This window comes from Schistosoma mansoni, chromosome 4, assembly GCF_000237925.1.
Source record: "Schistosoma mansoni strain Puerto Rico chromosome 4, complete genome".
Classification (NCBI taxonomy): domain Eukaryota; kingdom Metazoa; phylum Platyhelminthes; class Trematoda; order Strigeidida; family Schistosomatidae; genus Schistosoma; species Schistosoma mansoni.
The window spans coordinates 6,103,404-6,122,494 of NC_031498.1; the positions used below are offsets into that span (position 1 = coordinate 6,103,404).

The 19,091-nt window shown below is 35.2% G+C and overlaps 1 protein-coding gene across 1 annotated transcript in view; it reads right to left on the reverse strand.

The window, feature by feature from the left end:
• Positions 1-7,826, reverse strand: part of Smp_149310 (putative loxhd1) — a gene marked incomplete at both ends in the record, with an annotated part of 62,152 nt that extends 54,326 nt beyond the window's left edge. Inside the window, 9 exons of the mRNA XM_018796645.1 lie at positions 305-440; positions 1,963-2,159; positions 2,268-2,339; positions 3,835-3,967; positions 4,570-4,847; positions 6,157-6,561; positions 6,618-6,783; positions 7,394-7,558; positions 7,590-7,826. Of these exons, the coding sequence (XP_018651766.1) occupies positions 305-440; positions 1,963-2,159; positions 2,268-2,339; positions 3,835-3,967; positions 4,570-4,847; positions 6,157-6,561; positions 6,618-6,783; positions 7,394-7,558; positions 7,590-7,826 (1,789 nt within the window). The remainder of the gene's footprint in view (positions 1-304; positions 441-1,962; positions 2,160-2,267; positions 2,340-3,834; positions 3,968-4,569; positions 4,848-6,156; positions 6,562-6,617; positions 6,784-7,393; positions 7,559-7,589) is intronic.
• Between the last annotated feature and the right edge of the window lie 11,265 nt (positions 7,827-19,091).

Below are 19,091 nucleotides of genomic sequence, written 5' to 3' on the forward strand. Positions count from 1 at the left end.
AATTCGTCAGCTGGATGTACCTGCATCTCAGAGTTGATGTTCACTCTGGGACTCGAACCCAGTGCCTTTCGCTTCAAACGCCAAATAGGACGAAACGCGCGTCCTGGATTCCACTGCTAGCCACTATCCATCTTTGCTTACCATGCTTGTGAATTAAGGCTATATCAAGGCAATACGCACAGTATGCACATATGCCAATTAGAGACTGACCAGTTGCAGTCCTAACACATCGATGGGAAGATTCAAACAAACAATCATAAATGAATTTATTGTGATTATAGTTTATCAATATTTCTAAACTTACTTTTATCAGTACATTTTCTTAAAGATTTTTCTTCACATAGTATCTGTTCAACTTTCATGCCTGGTTTACTACTTGTTAACCATTTACGATATAAGAAAGTTTGTTCAACACCGTTCAGTGGACAATATATTTGAACCTTTACAACCAACCATAGAAAATATTTTTTTTAAAATTACTTTAGACTGTGATATATTTGGAACTTCAATTTGGATCATGAAATGACCAATGCTAGACCATCATTGGAAACCTGGAAGCACTGGACTGCCATTTCGGTCTAGTAATGTACTCCTTGTCAGTACGCATCTAATGAAGACAATAAAAGGTGATTACACAGTCTCGTGGATTGGTTAAAGCTAGACATCAACACCGTCAGACGCCGGTTCAGTGGTCTAGAGGTTAAGTGTTCGCACGTGAGATTAGAGGTCTTGCGTTTGAATCTCACGTGTGTGACCGTGGATGCGCACTACTGAGGAGTCCTACACTAGGACAAAACAGTCGTCTGGTGCTTCCAAGTTTTCAACAGTGGTCTAACATTGATCGGTTCATGATCTCAATTGAAAATCAACAATCTTCACAACCCTTTACTAAATTTGTAACAAAATAAATTCCATTACTTTCTATATAGCATCTTAAAAAGATATGAATCCAAAGATGTTGGTTTGAGAAAAATTACTAGAGATTTAATGACTTGGCTCAAATTACGGAGATCCAGCTTGATATTGAATAGCAAAGCTAATCTTGCGCAACCTTATACTAGATAAACTATCAATATTGAAATATCACTTTTATCAAGGACCTTAGTAATAAGGAAACAATAAACACCAACGTAAAAAGTTAATTAGTAAAGAATTTGTTTCATCGGCTAATAAATAGCTTATTTATAGGTACAAAGGTTAAAATAATAGCTAGCTGAAATTTCGAAACCAGTTGCTTTTCAGTATTTTTAGAATACCATCACATAGAATTGTTGGGTGAACCAATCTCTAATTGTCTTGGTTGTTAGCCTCTGGGAATTGTTTATAACTCTTCATTGAAAACTAAACTCGAGATAATAGTTGCCAGTTTACGGCAACAATACAGTATCATGTGGTAACTTGAAACTGTGTGTTTGCTCTGGTTTTATTATCATTCAATTTAGGTAAGGCTGTATCCTGGATAATGGTTACATTTCCTACTAATTAACAAGAAACAGTTATACTCATGTTACTCAGGGAGAGATTAGCTACAAGTTAGTTATAGATCATGATCTAATGAATACCAGCAAAGCTATTGTACGTCTGTCCAAAAAAATGTCACATTTGAGTTTACTAGATCGAATACTCTCCATATTGTCACTGAACTAAATCATACTTCTGAGAGAATTACATTATGAAGTAGCTATTCAAGATGTTGTCTTATGAAGTTACCACAAAGATTATGGGACTCCAATGAATAAATGTTTCAAAGAACAAAACCTCATGTAAAACAATTGCACTAAGAGTTGTGGAGTCCCCTTTTCTATTCTTGTTACTATGATATATATTTTAAATATATAAGAGACAACGGTAAAGTTCCTCGACTGAAAACTATATTATAATCTAAAAGTTACGCAGAATAATTTCAGGTAGTTATTAAAAGGTTTAGTTACAACAAAATCTCACTTTGACATATCAAACTACCTTATCAAAGAACCATGATGGAGAATGACCAGTATTGTCATGTCCTATTACCAGCTGGGATAGAGGACTGATAAACTTTGGTACTGGTAAATCAATAGAAAATAATGTAACACCATTTCTGTCATAATTACCGTCTTCCAGCCATATGTATGGAGTTGTATATACATCCTCTTTATTTTCAGAAGTGGTTTTCTGATCTACATGATCCAGTGTCTTATCAAATCCTTTCTGTACAGTAGTGTTAGTTATCTGGTAATTTGGATAAGGAGGTTTGCTAATGGCTATTTGCTCAGGACCACTTAAACGAAGGTAAACTTTAGCGGTCGTTCCTGCATTTGGTACGTCGCCAGTGTACAAGCGAATTTCTAATGGTATCTCTGTTATATCAGTAAAAGATTTTAAAAAATGTGAATTGTTTGGAAATGCACAAAAAGTCGGATTAGCTACCTATCTTTTCAATGAAATTTTATAAACATACGATCAAACTGAGAGTTATTGTTTAAGAATAGAATACGTAAAATGCAAAACAATAAAATTATCTCCCTTTTCGAACCGTCGTACTATTTGTAGATAGAAACTTTTTTAATTCGAAAAATACATGAAGCTTGTTCAATAAGAAAACTTTACATCCCATAGTGATAAAATTTATTGATAATTTAATTTTTATATCAAAAGTAATTGGCTTATAAGCTGACCTAAAGTGCTAGTTGGAAACTGACTGAGTTACAAGTCTTCCGTTGATAACAAATGTAAGTAACTTAATAACAATTTTAATTAAGAATTCAAATCAGTAATGCATGCCATTATATTGTTTTTTTTATTTTTTCATAACATTTACGTCTCGTTCCGAAAAAAGGAGCATCTTTCTTTACAAAAATAAATTCAACTTAATGAGTACTTTTAAGACGAAATTTGTTCGTACTTCATAAGATCCAATGTTTACTTTCTCGTGATTTTAAATTCAATATTTTTAGTTTACTTATGATAAGTTAGGTAACATTATATACAACCAATAGTTTGACACCTCCAATCATTATAAAACAAATACTCTAGACTCGAAGTTGCAATGTGTAGAAACGGTAATGAAAAGATATAGACGTAGTTTTAAACTACAATCATCTTGAATTAGTTCAAATAGCTTCTTTGAACTAAACTAAATGTTATGTAGTTGAGATCATGAGTCAATTGAAGCTAGAGCACCATGAAAAACCTGCTTTCAGGTTTTTCATGGTGCTCTAGCTTCAGTTGACTCATGATCTCAACTAGATAAAATTACTAAAATCTCCACAAAACCCCCTTCTGATAATGATCATATGCTCACTAGTGACTGGCTCCATGAGGTATTTCCTGGAATTCTAGTGAGAAGCAGTAACCAGTGGAGTTCAACCGGGTCTGTTGGGAGATATAAACTCACTGAAGACAATTGATGAACGGTTGCTCAAACATCGTGGATTGGTTGAAGTTAGACATTGACACTTTGGGATGCCGGCTCAGTGGTCTATCGGTCAAGTGCTCGCGCGCGAGACTGATAAGTCCTGAGTTCGAATCTCGCAAACCGGGATCGTGGATGTGCACTGCTGAGGAGTCCCATAATAAGACAAAACGGCCGTCCAGTGCTTCCAGGTTTCCCATGGTGGTCTAACTTTAATCGACTCATGATTTCAATGGTATAAAAAATTACTAAAATCTCCACGGAACCCCTCCTGATAAATTAAATGTACTCATTTGATTCTAGATGGTAATAAAACATCATTCTGCTCTGTTGAACAGAGATCCAACTGAATTAGGCCAAACAAACAAAAGATTATATATGAAGACATCTTAAGCTGTTTAATGTTGTATATATATATCCATAAATTGTAGTGAACTTACTTTGCCAAATAATTTCCTTTTCTTCTTTTTTGATTGATTTTTGACACACAATTATCGTCTCACTTGGTTTAGTAATCCATGCATAACAAGGAAACTCAAATACACGATTCATTCTTAGATCATCTACAATCACCTTGAATTACAACAGTCAAAATGAAGCTACAAGTTAATTACTCTCGTTAAAATAATGGAAACTTAACATCTTAATATAGAAATTTCAGTTTATCTTGACTATTATTTTCCATAAATAAATAAAAGAATGAGTGAATGAATGAAGAATTGAAATAATGTTTTCTGTTGTTTAAAAGTATGCGTGCAAAAATTAATCATCAAGGAATTAGTTCATTGGTTTTGTGTCTGTTTCAACTGGGAATAATTAACACTTCGATACAATTTTGTTGAATTGTTAAAACTTGAGCAGTTGAATGCAGCATATCCCTAAAAATATGCTTGTTGGATAAATCCAGCTTCTGATGCATTGTTAATTAAAAGTCATCCCTTTAGGACACAAGATAAACGGTAGCGGACTGTTCTTATTGAAAATATCGCATGCACCTTCTTTAAACTATGCAATAGTGTTGAGCTTCCGAATAGACTACAATTAGCAACTGGAATTTCTCGAAAATGCAACAATTTATACATGGAACCTGAAATGATGTTTCTCGTTTATACCTCAACTGTCTGCTTAAGAACCATTAGATAGATAGTTGATCTATATGAAGTATAACGTCTTACCTTGTTTAAAAACCATGAAGGAGATGAACCAGCCCTATTATGTCCAACCTTAAGTTTGGTTATCTCACCTAACTGGGGACATGGTGGTAAATAAACTTCCACGGTTGATCCACGAGTAAAATGATAAGATGTTGGTTGTCTTCTGTTTTTCTGGTTGATAGAATTAACCCATATTTCTCTGCTCGAGTCTTTCTCCCCATAAAGTTTTACATACACCTCACCCGTTGTCCCAGCATCCTTTTGGTCAGATGTATAAAATGTTAGTTTGTATTCTGTTTCTGAAATAGTTAATAAAATGAAGTTAGAAATCAAGCCTGTTTTCAAACGTTACCATTTTTACTGAAAAGCGAAATATATTTTTTATAATTAGTTTAATTTACTTATATACTTATTTTGAACGTTGATCTCTTAGTAAAAAATCAAATTTGGACATCATCGAAGTTTTTAGATGTTGACTAAAATGGATTAAGTAGATCTGTTACTTCATCAGGAAACTATTTGTGGACCCATTTTTTCAAATAAATATCCATTTTAATTAGCTGAGTGTTATATAAACATTAAATATACGTTATAGTATTTGTATGAAAATGTAGTATTTACTTGTGCGCTTAACGATGTTATTATTATTATTAGGACAGGAAATAAATAAAAGACACTAAACACATAAAGATATATTAATAGTAAGACTTAATAAATTGATTCCAAATAAAATAAATCATTTCCAGTCACTCTATTTCCGAACATAAATGAAAAAACCCTATCTTTAATACCGGAGACAGTCATCTGCTTCGAAAATTTGATTGACATTTATTTCTATCGATGGCAATCAAACTTTTTGAACTAGATGTTTGCACAGTTAATACTGGCAATTTTAAAAAAAGGGGGTAAAGATAATTTAACTGAAAGAGCATACAATTCGCTAATCAGATATCTGATAAGAGACTGAAATTCTAAAAAAGAGGACAAATATATAATAATTCAGATGTTTAAGGCTATAACGCTCCATGTGAAATCTGCAAACCTTGACTTTGTCCTCAATAAGGTCTTAAGCGTACACTACTTATGATTGCGAAACCCCACCAAAGTAAAAGCGCAGCCCTGCCTTGTTATCTATGATTCTCCAACCTACCAAAGTTTGTACTAAAATTACTTAGATTTGATGACTAAAGTTTAATAAAACACAGTATGATAGTTTCCCTCAAATTAGAAACCTCTGGATTATCGACTTTGAGTGCTCAAGACAAAAGCTGACTAATAATAGTATTTTATTATTCCTGCATTATCACTTCATTCATTATTTTGCAATGTATGTGATGACTCTTAAATATCTAACAGTTTAATGCCAGACACTCTGACACTGTTACTAGGATATTCGAGCCAGTATTCAAATTTTTGTTTCTTCAGAACAATACCTCGTGAGTCAAACGTGCACACTGAACGAGTTTTAACATAATATTCCAGAAAGAATAAAAGCTATCTTGGATAACATGGTTAACTTATGAAAAGAATAAATTTCTACACATAGTCAAGAAATTATTTAGTCGTAGATTTGAAAGATTGTTTCACTTTGCTACAAGTGCAACTTACCAACACCTGTTCCAGTAGGTTCTCTATAACCTCGAACAAGTCTGCACGATTTACCATCACCATACTTACTAGAAAGCCAACACGAAAGATGGAAGTAATAAGTCCATTGGGGATAAGACATATCAGTAACTACAACACGTTCTAAAAACCAATGTGGTTCATTTCCCGACTCATCTTGCTTAATGCGAATATTTGTAATAGCACCAACATTAGGAGCTTTGACGATAAATTTTGTACTTGTACCACGTCCAAAGGGTGCGCATAAGATATCTTTTCCTGTACTTTTATTTTCTTGGCTTAATTCTATTCTGGGAGTAATTCCAGTCCTTCCATAAATTGTTATATATACCTTGCTATTTGTTCCAGACCCTTCTTGATCTCCGGTCACAGTTACAATAGAGTATTCTAAAAGTTAAGAAATTGATGTACGGCAGTGTTTAATTGCTTTATTCACAATTTACTTGTTTTCGCGCTTCGTATTCCAAATAATTCACGTGCGATGAGGCCATCTTCCTTATACAAGGAAAACCAATGGTTACACATAAACATGTAACGCTTTTTAGTAAGAGGATGAAAGACTTGTACACTTTCCAGAAGCCAGCTGTCGGATTTTCTCAAACTGTCATGCTGATGTGTAAAAAAACCAATAAGTTGTGAGTTACTTTCACTATGATTTTAAGTTAAATCTATAAAATGTTAGTGGCATTGTTGCCTTACTTTATTTTAGATAACCGTCATTACTATCAGTTATTAAATCCTTAATTTCTTCTAGTGGTCCAGTTCTGTTATTAAGATTGACTAAGAATATAACTCCTTAGTTACTGAAATCTATGAGAAATGTAATGATAAAATTAAGCCCATGCACAATGGTGTACAGAATAATTTACACTTCACGAACCTCTGTCTGAGGGAAGAAAGTAAAATTGTCATCTATTTTTTGACCACATCAGGAGTGAGTCACAAAAACAAGTGACCTAACATAACATGTGTTTGCTAAGGGAAAGTAATTATTTTGTAAACAGACGGAGTCATGTTTAGGGATTATTTAGGAGTAAATGTACCCTGAAAATTCATGTAAAGGTCCAGTAAAACCACTCAAATAAATGACAAAGTGCTGAGGAAATAAATATTTTATTTGAAACTGTAACTGTCCTATAACATTTCTTCACTTAATCAATCTTAAAAAAGTGAATCACATATGCGTAATTATTTATGACAGAAATATATACTAGATTACCTCAATAAACACAGAATGCAAACCTCCTAAATCTGGAGAAACCACTGAAAAGGTGTTTGTTGAACCAGGATAAAAATAAAAGCGAAGGTTCCTTGTTGGAACCTTTTCCTTCCTGAGCTTCTGACGAGTGGAGGATCCCCATTCACCTTTAAGTGTTATGTAGATCTTCAAAGATGAAAATATATAGATTCAATACCTGAGCCGATGTACCAGCGCCAGGAACGTCAGCTGTTGTCAAAACTACTTTGTACAACGTATATGGTCTAGCTGTGAATGGTTTCACACTGCTAATGAGATTATAGCGGTCTAAATGACATGTATTGTGACCACAGCATATTATTCCTTTATGTTCTTTTTCTTCTTTTCTGTGAAACGAAAAGCGTGATTTCGAATTTTTTAAATAATCATCATTTGTAGAGTCTTCTAAGTTCATCTCTTGCACTTAAATTACTGGGTGTTTCATAACATATTGCGCACCATTTGTAAAAGAACGAGTATTTTGTCATGATTACATACACCATTGAACCATTTAAATAATATTTTAATATCCAATAGTTAACATGTTTTTCGAGAGCTTCTATGAGTTGATAAATTTATTAAGGCTAGCCTTTTGTTGTTTCGGTAAGGTTCTGGTCATTCGTTTATGTCCAATGAGTGGTAGTGTTATTCGACGACATTAATTCAAGTCTTTTTGGTGTGTACATTTTTTTGATTCAGAGGAATGCGTTTGCTTCAAGGTAGAGTTTCTGGATACCAGCAGCTATCATATTACCAGGCAGAAACATGGTTAATTGTAATGTGGAAGTAATAAAGCGATAATTTCATTGTTAAGAGATCATTGTCTCAAAAATAATAAGTTAATTATTTGGAAATCTAGACAGCGGGAAAAGACAGATTTTTCAGGACAGGAGGGGAAATGGAATTGCAACTAGGAGACAAAGGAGGTAATTACTGATATGACGCAATGACAACAGAAGTGAAGTATGAGACATGCATCAGGCACAACTGATCTAAGCGAAATAGTACTGGTTTTTCAAGTCTCTTCTTGAAACACGTTACTGTGAGCGCTATGGTCACTTCGTTCGAGAGAGCATTACGATGGCGGCGAACTCTTTATGAGAAAAAAGTGGTAGTGTCCTTTTGTATTTTGCTGCTTGGTGTGCAATTTCGGGGGGTTGCTACAAGGAGCGTTATTTCGTTCTAGTAAAATGATATTGTTGAGGTGCCTTGTGATGTTTAATATATATACCATTATTAGATCGCTTCTTATTCTCTCACTACCCAACCAGGATAACTTCATGTACTAGGGCTTTTCTCTGTAAGATTTATATTCTAACCTCATCACTCACGTAGTTGTCCATATTTGTTCAAGGTCTAAGACATTTATGTTTTTTACGGAGAAGGCTATTTGACTTACGACTGTTAACCCTCGTAGAGGAGGGTAAGCTTTCTACTGAGATTTTTCATTGAACTCTGTCCTGAGCAATCCTTTCCAGTTGCTTCTAGTAGCTATTCATTTCTCGGTATGTTCTTCCACCTGCATGTCCCCTAAGGTTACCGCCGATCCCTAGCGTAGGTAAAACAGAGAAGTTGGAATGCGGTCAAAAACTTCATGCCGTAGAAATCAACCATGCTACAAAAACGCTGACGAGAACAGACGATTTGCAGAAAGGAGTTTCAGTGAAACTGTAAACTTGAAGGTGAGGCACTGTGTAAGTTGAAAATAGAGTTAGGAAACAACTCTTGGGCGATTGAGTCAAGTTGTCTTTGGATAACGTGAATGACTTAGTCTACCTTGTCTGTATCTCCATGTATTTTCAACTGCTTTTTTGAGTTCACTGTGCCCGAGATCATGCTCTGAGTTGACAATCAAGAACGGACCCCCTTAGAAGACTTAAGATTTTGTATCAATGGAACAGAATGTCTACATGACATTTTGACAAGAAAATTTTAAACTCAGCGCCTACTGCTCATCCCTCTATTGTTGTATGGTCCATTTGAACCTCAAATGTATTCTTCCCGCTGTTTATGCGCCTTCAGATTCGTGTGCTGTCTGCATTAAACAGTACCGATATGGTATTTTTACTTCACAACTCGGTAATAAAGATCAAGATCAGTAGTGAAGACACGATTGCTGTTCTTAAAACTCTTGATATTGAGACCTTCCAACTCGTGTCCACTCTTTGACCTTGGTGAAGAACATCTTGTTCTCTAACGAATTCCGGAGCTACGATAAAATCGGGTCTTAGAAACGTATATTTTCAACCTATGCTATGTGAAGTGCAAGGAGTACTATGTCAAAGGCGTTTGCAAAGTCGTGGAATATTACGTGAACTTGTATTATATAGTTCCAGTAGGTCTCCCAGATATCTCAATCAACGGGTAAGCACATGACCTACCTTTCCTACCTTTCTCACATTCATTTAGACTTTGCCGACTGAGTTTTACATATGTTAACCCGTCAGTCTATTAGTCTATTGATAAATGATCACGTGTACTGTGTTGTATTACAGATCAGTATTCATAGTCAGCTTGTTAGCTCGATGACACCGATAACTGGTCAACTATATTTATGATTGGCTATAATGGTTTATTAACAACCCTTAGTATCATTCACATGCTTTAGTGAAAAAAATTTGTGAAAACATCGGGCACTGGCAAATATGATCATGATTCAACGTAAATATACATAGGTTAGCAATTAATGTTGACAAGGATTGGATAGTTATCTGAGTCGTATTCTTCATTTTCTATCCTCACTTAACAACTTAATCTATTTTGAAACTATGAACTACTCTTTATTATCTCTTCCGTTGACAGTTACCGGACTCATTTCCTATTTTATAATCCCATTACCAAACAACAGTATTAGCACATTAATGTTTGCTGCTATAATATTAGACCTAATCCCAAGATTGTAGATATGTCATAATGCAACTCTATCATCTATAAGATCTTACGTGGAAGTAACATCACAGTCTTCACTGACCAGTAATATCGTGACGATCAGCAATATGACGTCTAACGCTTCTGAATAATATATTTGAACTGGAAAGGGAGTAATATATTCAACACAAAAAGGACGGGGTTACATGGTATGATCACGTAATTCTGCACTCAGCTTCAAATGTCGTGTAGTCAGATACTGATACCATTAGAGTCTCACGTCTGGTCTAGCCAGTGATTGAAGATTTCGATGTCCAGATGGGGATTTATACAGTTGCTTACAATGAGATCCTAAACTGTCTTTTGTTAACTCTTATAAGGTGTTTTTTCTATACTGTGGGCGATCGTTCCAGAACTGGGGATAAGGGTGACTTATTAGAAATCCATAGCTCTGCCTAGATACCACAGGAATGAAAGAGCAGCGAACCAAGGCACTAAATAAATTACATTCAAATGCTGTCACTGGTTGTATTGAGCAGTTACTTGCAAAGAAATTATCGTTTTTGCGTCGTTTCTCACAAGTAATCAGGAACGATGTGATCTAAACACGCTTTTTTCACATATTTCTGTCTTGCTTATCATTCTCATTAGTAGTAGGTAACCTGGATAGGAATGTGATACTAATTATGTTCTTGAAGATTAACTTTTAGTGTACGAGTTGGGTGATCGGCGTCGTACATATCACTCTGAATTTCTTTATCTGGTGTAAACTTGTGCTTTCTTATAATCCTGCTGCTAGAAACGAGGATTTCTAATTTATTATAAATTGATAAATTAGGATCTCAAATTTTGCGATTCGTCTGTGTAGTGATAGTGTAGGTAATTGTATTAACCGTACCGGTGTATGTCAACAGCAACAAAACGCTTGTTTATACCATTGCTCTAAAATAAATAATTCTACCAATATGATGCTCACAGCACGCTGCATGTGAGATGTCTCACATATCATTTAGACAGCTGAACTAGTAACCTATCTTAGATTTGTCTTTGTGAACAAGCAAGTATTTTGTTTGGCTATACTGTCTTGAAAATACCTCAGATAAGATAGAATTAGTCACTGCCGGCTCCCAGACAACTCATATATGATTCAAAAGTGATAAACAAGAGATGAATTATTGGGGGTTAATGGAGTGTTATATTTGAACTCCGACAGAGATGGCAGGACTAGTTAACGAAACTAGCATTATTGCTTTAAGGGTTTCTATCACACACCTATGCAATGTTTGCTTTTATGTATAAATCTAGCTATTAAGCCCTTGTTTGTTATTTTTCCAGGAATAATGTGCTCATTTGCACGGGTGAAATTATTCACACGTGTGCAATACATCTTTTCAGTTTCTTTTACGCGTGTCATTATGTAATTATCCACATTTCACGGCTATCGTTTACTGGCTAGTAGATCACTAACGTAAATGATCTATGTCGAATGATTGACGGCCGACTTGAGCTAAACGAGAATGGTGTTACCAACAGCTAACTTCGAAGTCACATCTCGCATTCAGCAGCTAACGTGGTTTACCCTTCGTCGTACCAAGGTAATATCGCCGCTTTGATGACCGTATAACACAAGGGACGTTTTTACAAAAATATATTAGCTATAGTAAGTACAAGAGAAAGTGCGACCACCATCACATGGCCTACAATTAACTGATGCGCGTTGGTTGTCCTTGAACTTGATGTGGATCCATGAACTGTTCGATATCAAGTGACCCAAATACCAGATGATTTCACTAGGGCTCAATGACATTTTACTGGCTCTACAGACTATTTAATCTGAATCACGCATAGTTCATTGAGCAAATAAACAACTTACAAATTCTAGTACTATTTAGACCACATTAGTGTGTTTATCATTTCGGTTTGTCTGGCAATACGTTTTCAGTTTGGATAGAGCGTTCATTCTAAGTGAAGATCGATGTCAGATAAGGTCACTTACTCTCACCCTCCCTCTTTCTTCTGGTGATTGACTGAATTATGAAACCTTCACATCACAGGGGAAGCACGGAATACAATGGACAGCTTGAATGCAACTAGACGATTTGGATTTCACAGATGACTGAGCTCTTCTATCTCATACACACCAACAAATGCAAGTGAAGACAACCAGTGTAGCAGCAACCTCTACAACAGCAGGCCTCAATGTACACAAGGGAAAAACCTAGGTTCTCAAATGCATTGAGGAAAGCATCAAACCGATCACACTTGATTGAATGCTGGAAGATTTGGAATCTTTTACATACTTGAACAGCATCATTGATGAACAAGGAGAATCAGATGCAGATGTGAAGATAAAGATTGGAAAACTAAGGGCAGCATTCCTACAGTTGAGGGACATATGAGACCTAGAGCAACTGTCAGTCAACATCAAAGTCACAATCCTCAATACAAACGTCGAAACAGTTAATTACAATGTACGGAGATGAAACTTGAAAAACTACTACAACCATCATCGAGAAAGTGCAAGTATTTATAAACAAATGTCTACGCAAGATACTCATTGTTCGCTGACCAGATACCAACGCAACGGTCTACTGTGAGAGAAAACAAACTAGCTTCCAGCTGAGGAAGAAATTAGTTAGTAACGTTGGAGGTGAGTAGGATACAAATTGGAAATCATCAAACTGCATCACGAGGTAAGCGCTTACTTGGAATCCTTAAGGAAAAAAGGAAAGTGGATGACACTGTGTCGGGAATCGCAAGCAGACATGAAAAGGATGAATAGCAACTGGAAATTGTCACTCCAACTATTTTAGTAGATTCTATCAAATTAACAATGCTGATATTATTCATTTAGATAATGCACCACTCCCTGCCATATCATAATGACTCACTGCAAGTAAACGAAAGTGAATACACGAAAACAATGTAAGGTATCCAACAATAACCCTCTATGTAAAACAAGTTTAGACATGCGATGTATGAAATAAACAATTATTACGTGAAATTTGCCATTGATTAGAAGAGTTTATAAATGAAAATACATATATCAATAATAATAATCATTTAGTGAATAACCAATATTTTTTTTAAAATTCGAAATACAGGTCACAGAGAAAATAAATAATGGCATAGATATACATATTGAAAGAGATCAACAACAACAACAACAACAAAAAACGCCAATCATATTTAATCCAAGTGAAAATCAGTCAACTCATAAAAATCGATTTTATCAAATTGGAATACGTTTTCAAAAGGGAACAATAGATTTTCTTCTTCTTCTTCAAAAAAAGAAAAATCCACTGAGAAAAGGGATAAACCAAACAAGAAATGATAGAATGATTAATAAGAAAAAATAGAAAAGAAGAGTGAAGTTTTTTCTCTCATAAAAACATGCAACAATCGGTTGTAGATAAACAGAAATAAATTTGACAATATTTTTCTTTAATTTAAAAGAACAAGAACATATAACCGATTTTGCATGAATTATTGCACAACCAAAGATGACTAACACAACCATATAAGGAATATATAAATAAAGATTGGAATGCTTTGTTTATCAATATAGATGGATAAATACAGAAATAAGTAAGTGGATACAATAAGTGTATTATTCTTCTCCATCTACTTCTTTATTCAAATATTTTTAACCAGATTCAAATGTAAATAAAAAGTGAATGGACTATTGTGGTTTGAAATTACTGTTTTCTATATATATAAATATATATAACTTTAATGAGAAGAATTTCGTCACAACCAAGTATAGTATAAATGTATAAATATGAAAATATTTTAAGATTTCTTTGTATCCCATATTTTGTGAAAACTCTCCATAAATGAATCATAAATCATGAAGCTGATACAAACATCTAAACAGACACGACCTAATCTAGGTACAGTACCTTTATAGAAACTATAAATAGAAAAAAACACAAGTATACAATAAGAAAACGCATATCAAAAGAGAATACAAAGAAACAAACTGAGATTTAAGAAAGGCTTATCGCTCAGACATTAAATAGGAATAATATATTTGTGAAATCTCAGTGAATGATTTTGAAGTAAATCCAACGTTTCGCCTCGCAATTCGGTTCTTGAAAAAGCTTGGACTAGATTGCCAGGCGAAACGTTGGATTTACTTCAAATTCATTCACTGAGATTTCACAAATATATTATTCATATTTAATGTCTTATATCAACTCGGCGCCCAAATACTGTGAAACTATTCGCTCTACTTTAGACGAAAGTTCTTACATACTTATCGTTCATTTCAAATGTCCATGAAAGATGAGTAAAAATAACAAAATTGTTACTGTTAATTCATCTATTATTGATAAATAATGAGTGGGAACCGGTTAGGTACACGCTCCCGTGATTTATTTATTATTATTTATTTAAACACATAAATATTGGTACAAAGAGGCATCAGATATATATGCGCCACACAAATCTCATTCGATTTGTGTGAGGGCTGTGATACTGCCCAGGTGCCCAAACTGAAGCAGGTGGTTTCCTTAGGGAGCCACACCCGGTGCCTTTGACCTAAAGGTCTGATCCACAAGGCAGTCGAGCATCGTAAGAAGATGAAGTCCCATGGTAGCCGGTGACCAACGATCGGTTCATACGCCATTTGTTCCCTCAGGATACTGGAGCTCATGTGCACCATTGGTTCGGAACCAGGGTTTTCCAACTCCCCTAGGTGGACTTTCCGTATCCACCAACCCGGTTAAAGCGCCTGACATTCGCTTTTCGTCCTCTCACTTTCATAAACAACACTCCCGCCCCGAGAAGGCAGTGAGTAGGACTTCCCTGGCAGAGGCTGTATTCGCGTGGCCATGTGAGAGCATTTCGAGAGGGAGAGTAGACTCTCCCCACTCTCGACCGTGCCAGGGCATTCGGGGGCACACGCTCCCGTGAAGACATATTCGTTTTTAGGCCATGATAACAATAAACGTTACAGGTCTTCCTCGTTATAGTACATACATATAAGGTAGGACGGCAATGTGCACAGGCCAATTCAAATATTCTTTGATATTTCTGCGATTTTAAACATTCACACTAAAATCCTCTTATTATAATTCAAACAAATATTAGTCAATATTTAAACGAATAGTTTGACAGTGTATTTGGAAGACAATATTTGTGCAAAATTAAGTTTGAAATAATATCAGTGATTGAAATGTAAATAATTCCAAAGTTTCGTTCAGTAATCTTGTCTGGACGACTTCAGTGTATCAGTCAAAATCGAAATCATGAAAGAATATTTAACGCTTAAAAATCGAATCAAATCTACACTAAATGCTTATCCAATAATAGTTAGAAACTGGCTTCAGTGATAAGGATAACATAAGTATTTTGAAGGGAAAAAATAGTTCAAAAAAGGTTTGACACGGACAAAGAAGTATATACAGCAGAAGCGCAGTATATATGGGCTAATCAGAACAGCTTGTACAAGAGGGATGGTATCCAACTAGTCCCACCGTTGACAAATGATCATTAACAAGTAATTGGAGCTTATCTATATCCACCCTGTTTATACCAGATCCAGCACTGTTCCGACCGAAATTAATTTGAATATTGGGAAATCACAACTATGTATTTGATGATAATAAATATATTCTTGTTATATCCGAATGAGTAGAAAAATTGTATTTCTGACGTTTCATGACTTAATATAAGCCATTTCTTCAGCGTAAATAAATAACCGAATTCAGCTCTTTATTTACGCTGAAGAAATGGCTTACATCAAATCAAGAAACGTCAGAAATACAATTTTTCTACTCATTGGGACATAACGAAAAATATATTTGTTATTAACATTCTACTCAATGATCAATTTATTCGAATCTATCAAGTCAAACCTAGGCATTTAACACACGAGTCCCAAATAGGACGAAACGCGCGTCCTGGATTCCACTGCTAGCCACTATCCATCTTTGCTTACCATGCTTGTGAATTAAGGCTATATCAAGGCAATACGCACAGTATGCACATATGCCAATTAGAGACTGACCAGTTGCAGTCCTAAAAACATCAATGGGAAGATCCAAACAAACAATACTAAGTAAATTTAGCACCTATGTTTATGATGATTTCCATTTTTCACATACATAGAAATCTTGGAAACATTTTCAATATGCACTTTTATTATTACTTTTAATAGACAAATGATTAGAATTCATTCACCGGATATTAACGATTATTAGTCCAAAGTTACACAAACACATTTATTTATTTTCACATTATTCAAATCTCACTGACCCATGCTGCCCTACTTACTAATGTTACCCTCTGAATATGATTGGATAAGTATTTAGTGCAAAATTGATTCGATTTTTAGGCGTTAAATATTCTTTCATGATTTTGATTTTGACTGTTACACTGAAGATATCCAGACAAGATTACTGAAAGAAACGTTAGAATTATTTACATTTCAATCACTGAGACTATTTCAAATGTAATTTTACATAAATATTGTCTTACTGTTTATTAAATTCAGTTATTCTTTTTCAAGATCTCTAAGGTTATACTTGATTTACTTTTAACAGATCAAGATTATAAAAAGATACAAAAGACTACAAAAGCAGTTGTTATGAGCGTAACAACTCGTTTAATTATTCTTGATCATTATTTAGTTACTTTTAAAACAGGTTTTTAAGGAATTTCTAAATTAAACTAATAAATTTCAAGATTATTATTGTTTTAATGGGCGATATCTAAAACGAAAACTTTAATTCGACTCCATAACATGAGTCGATAACATGAGGATTGTATCACAAAAAGTTCGGTATGATTCGTCATTGAGTCTTCCTTTGTAATAGACTTTTCGACAAGTAGTAACTTTTGAAATATAAACGGGATCTTCATTAGTAATTAGTCGGTCACATCATCATGCCTTTAAAAATACATTATATGTTCAAGTCACCTTAAATGAATTCATAACTCTCGATGTTCATTAACACTGGTTATTCAGGAAAAAACGGATTTCTTTGGGTTATATTGGGTTTCATGTTCCTTGTGCTCAGGCAGTAAGACAAGAAGCGGTTGTGTGACCTCTTTATCTCTCTAGTCAGGGTATCGATTAGTTCACCCATAATGCCAGTAGGACCGGTGACCTGACACGGACACCGATGAACAATAACTAAAACTATGACTCTAATTGGTCTTTAAGCTCTTTCTAACCCAGTGTCCAGTCACAATACAAACATTAAAAGGAAATCAATTATCTATTGTGCTCTATTTCAATCATGATACAAAACATACATTATCGTGACTGAAATGTTTGACCACATGGTAACACGATTAAGGAATTACAGTGTGTACGTAACTTAATCAGAAGTGATACAAAACCAGAGTAAAACAGGAATAATTGATCAAAGAGGAAGTAGTCGATAGAAAATCCTGCGCCCAGGTTTTGTGTCATTTCACATTCGTCGGCAAGGTGTATAAGCTCCCTAAATCAGGTGGATTCAATAGAGCTGGTCTGCTTAAGGGTTCCTCGACGTGTTCCACCCATTTCTCCCTATATCTTTGAATTTCAGTGATTGACTTGCCTTCTTTGTCCTTGATCGGTCTCTCTGGTTTATTATATTTTCTTACCAGTTTCTTCGTTGTGTCGCATAGTTGTATCATATTTCCTTCTTTTGCAGCTTTTTCCACTGTCGTTGCTAGCTCTTCCACGTATTTCTGCTTGTCGGCTCTAATGCTCTTCCTCACACGCTTGTTTACTTCTGTATGCTCAGCTAGTGACTTGACTTGCTGTTCTTGTTCTTCTTTTCTTGAATCTTGTCCAGGGTTTCGACAGAGATTCATTTTATATGATGATGCTTCTTACGGGCCAACACCTCCTGACACGTTGATGTTCGTGCTTCTTTGATTCCTTTCCAGTTGTCCTCCATAGTAGTTTCTTCTCCTTTGAGTAGATCCTGTAAGGCTTGGAACCTGTTGTTGAGAGTTGTCTTGAATTCGGTGAGTTTGTCAGTATCTCGAAAGAAGGCTGTGTTAAACACTCGTAATTCTGTTTCTCTAATTATCCAGTGCTTCTATAACTTCAATTTCATGTTGGCCACAATTAGACGCTGATCTGAACCCATGTCTTCTCCTTTCTTCGTTTTCACATCTTCCATTGACCTTTTGAATTTTTTAGTGATGCAAATATGATCCATTTGGTCCTCCGTAGTGTGATCCGGTGAGACCCTTGCAGCTTTGTGTATGTGTTTGTGTGAGAATATTGTTCCGCTTATAACCGAATTGTTGAATGCACATAGATTTGCAGATCTCTCCTCATTTTCGTTTCTTTCTCGAAGTCCATGTCGTCCCATGACATATTCATGACCGTTGTTATCAATTCCGACTTTGGCGTTTAGGTCTCTCATCAAGATGGTCAGGTCCTTTCCTGGACACTTCGCTATGATTGATTGTAGCCTCTCGTAGAATTGATCATTATCTTCGTCGTTGCTATTATTAGCGGTTGCGTACCACTGGATAACATTCATTATGATTCCCTCCTTGTTTGTTTTGAAGGATGCTTTGATAATTCTGGATCCGTGAGATCCCCATTCCATAGTGCATTACGTGCTCTTTTGGACAGCATCGGAGCAATTCCCTGAGTGTGAATAGCATCTTCCCCTTCGTGACCAGAGTACAGCAGCATTTCTCCTGTACCTAACCTTTGTTGTCTAGCTTGGGTCTAATGGGTTTCTCTTATTCCGAGTACATCCATGATGTATCTCCTCATTTCCGTTGCTATTTGACTGGTTCTTCCTGTCTCACACATTGTTCGGACGTTCCATGTATCTATATAATTGTTAAT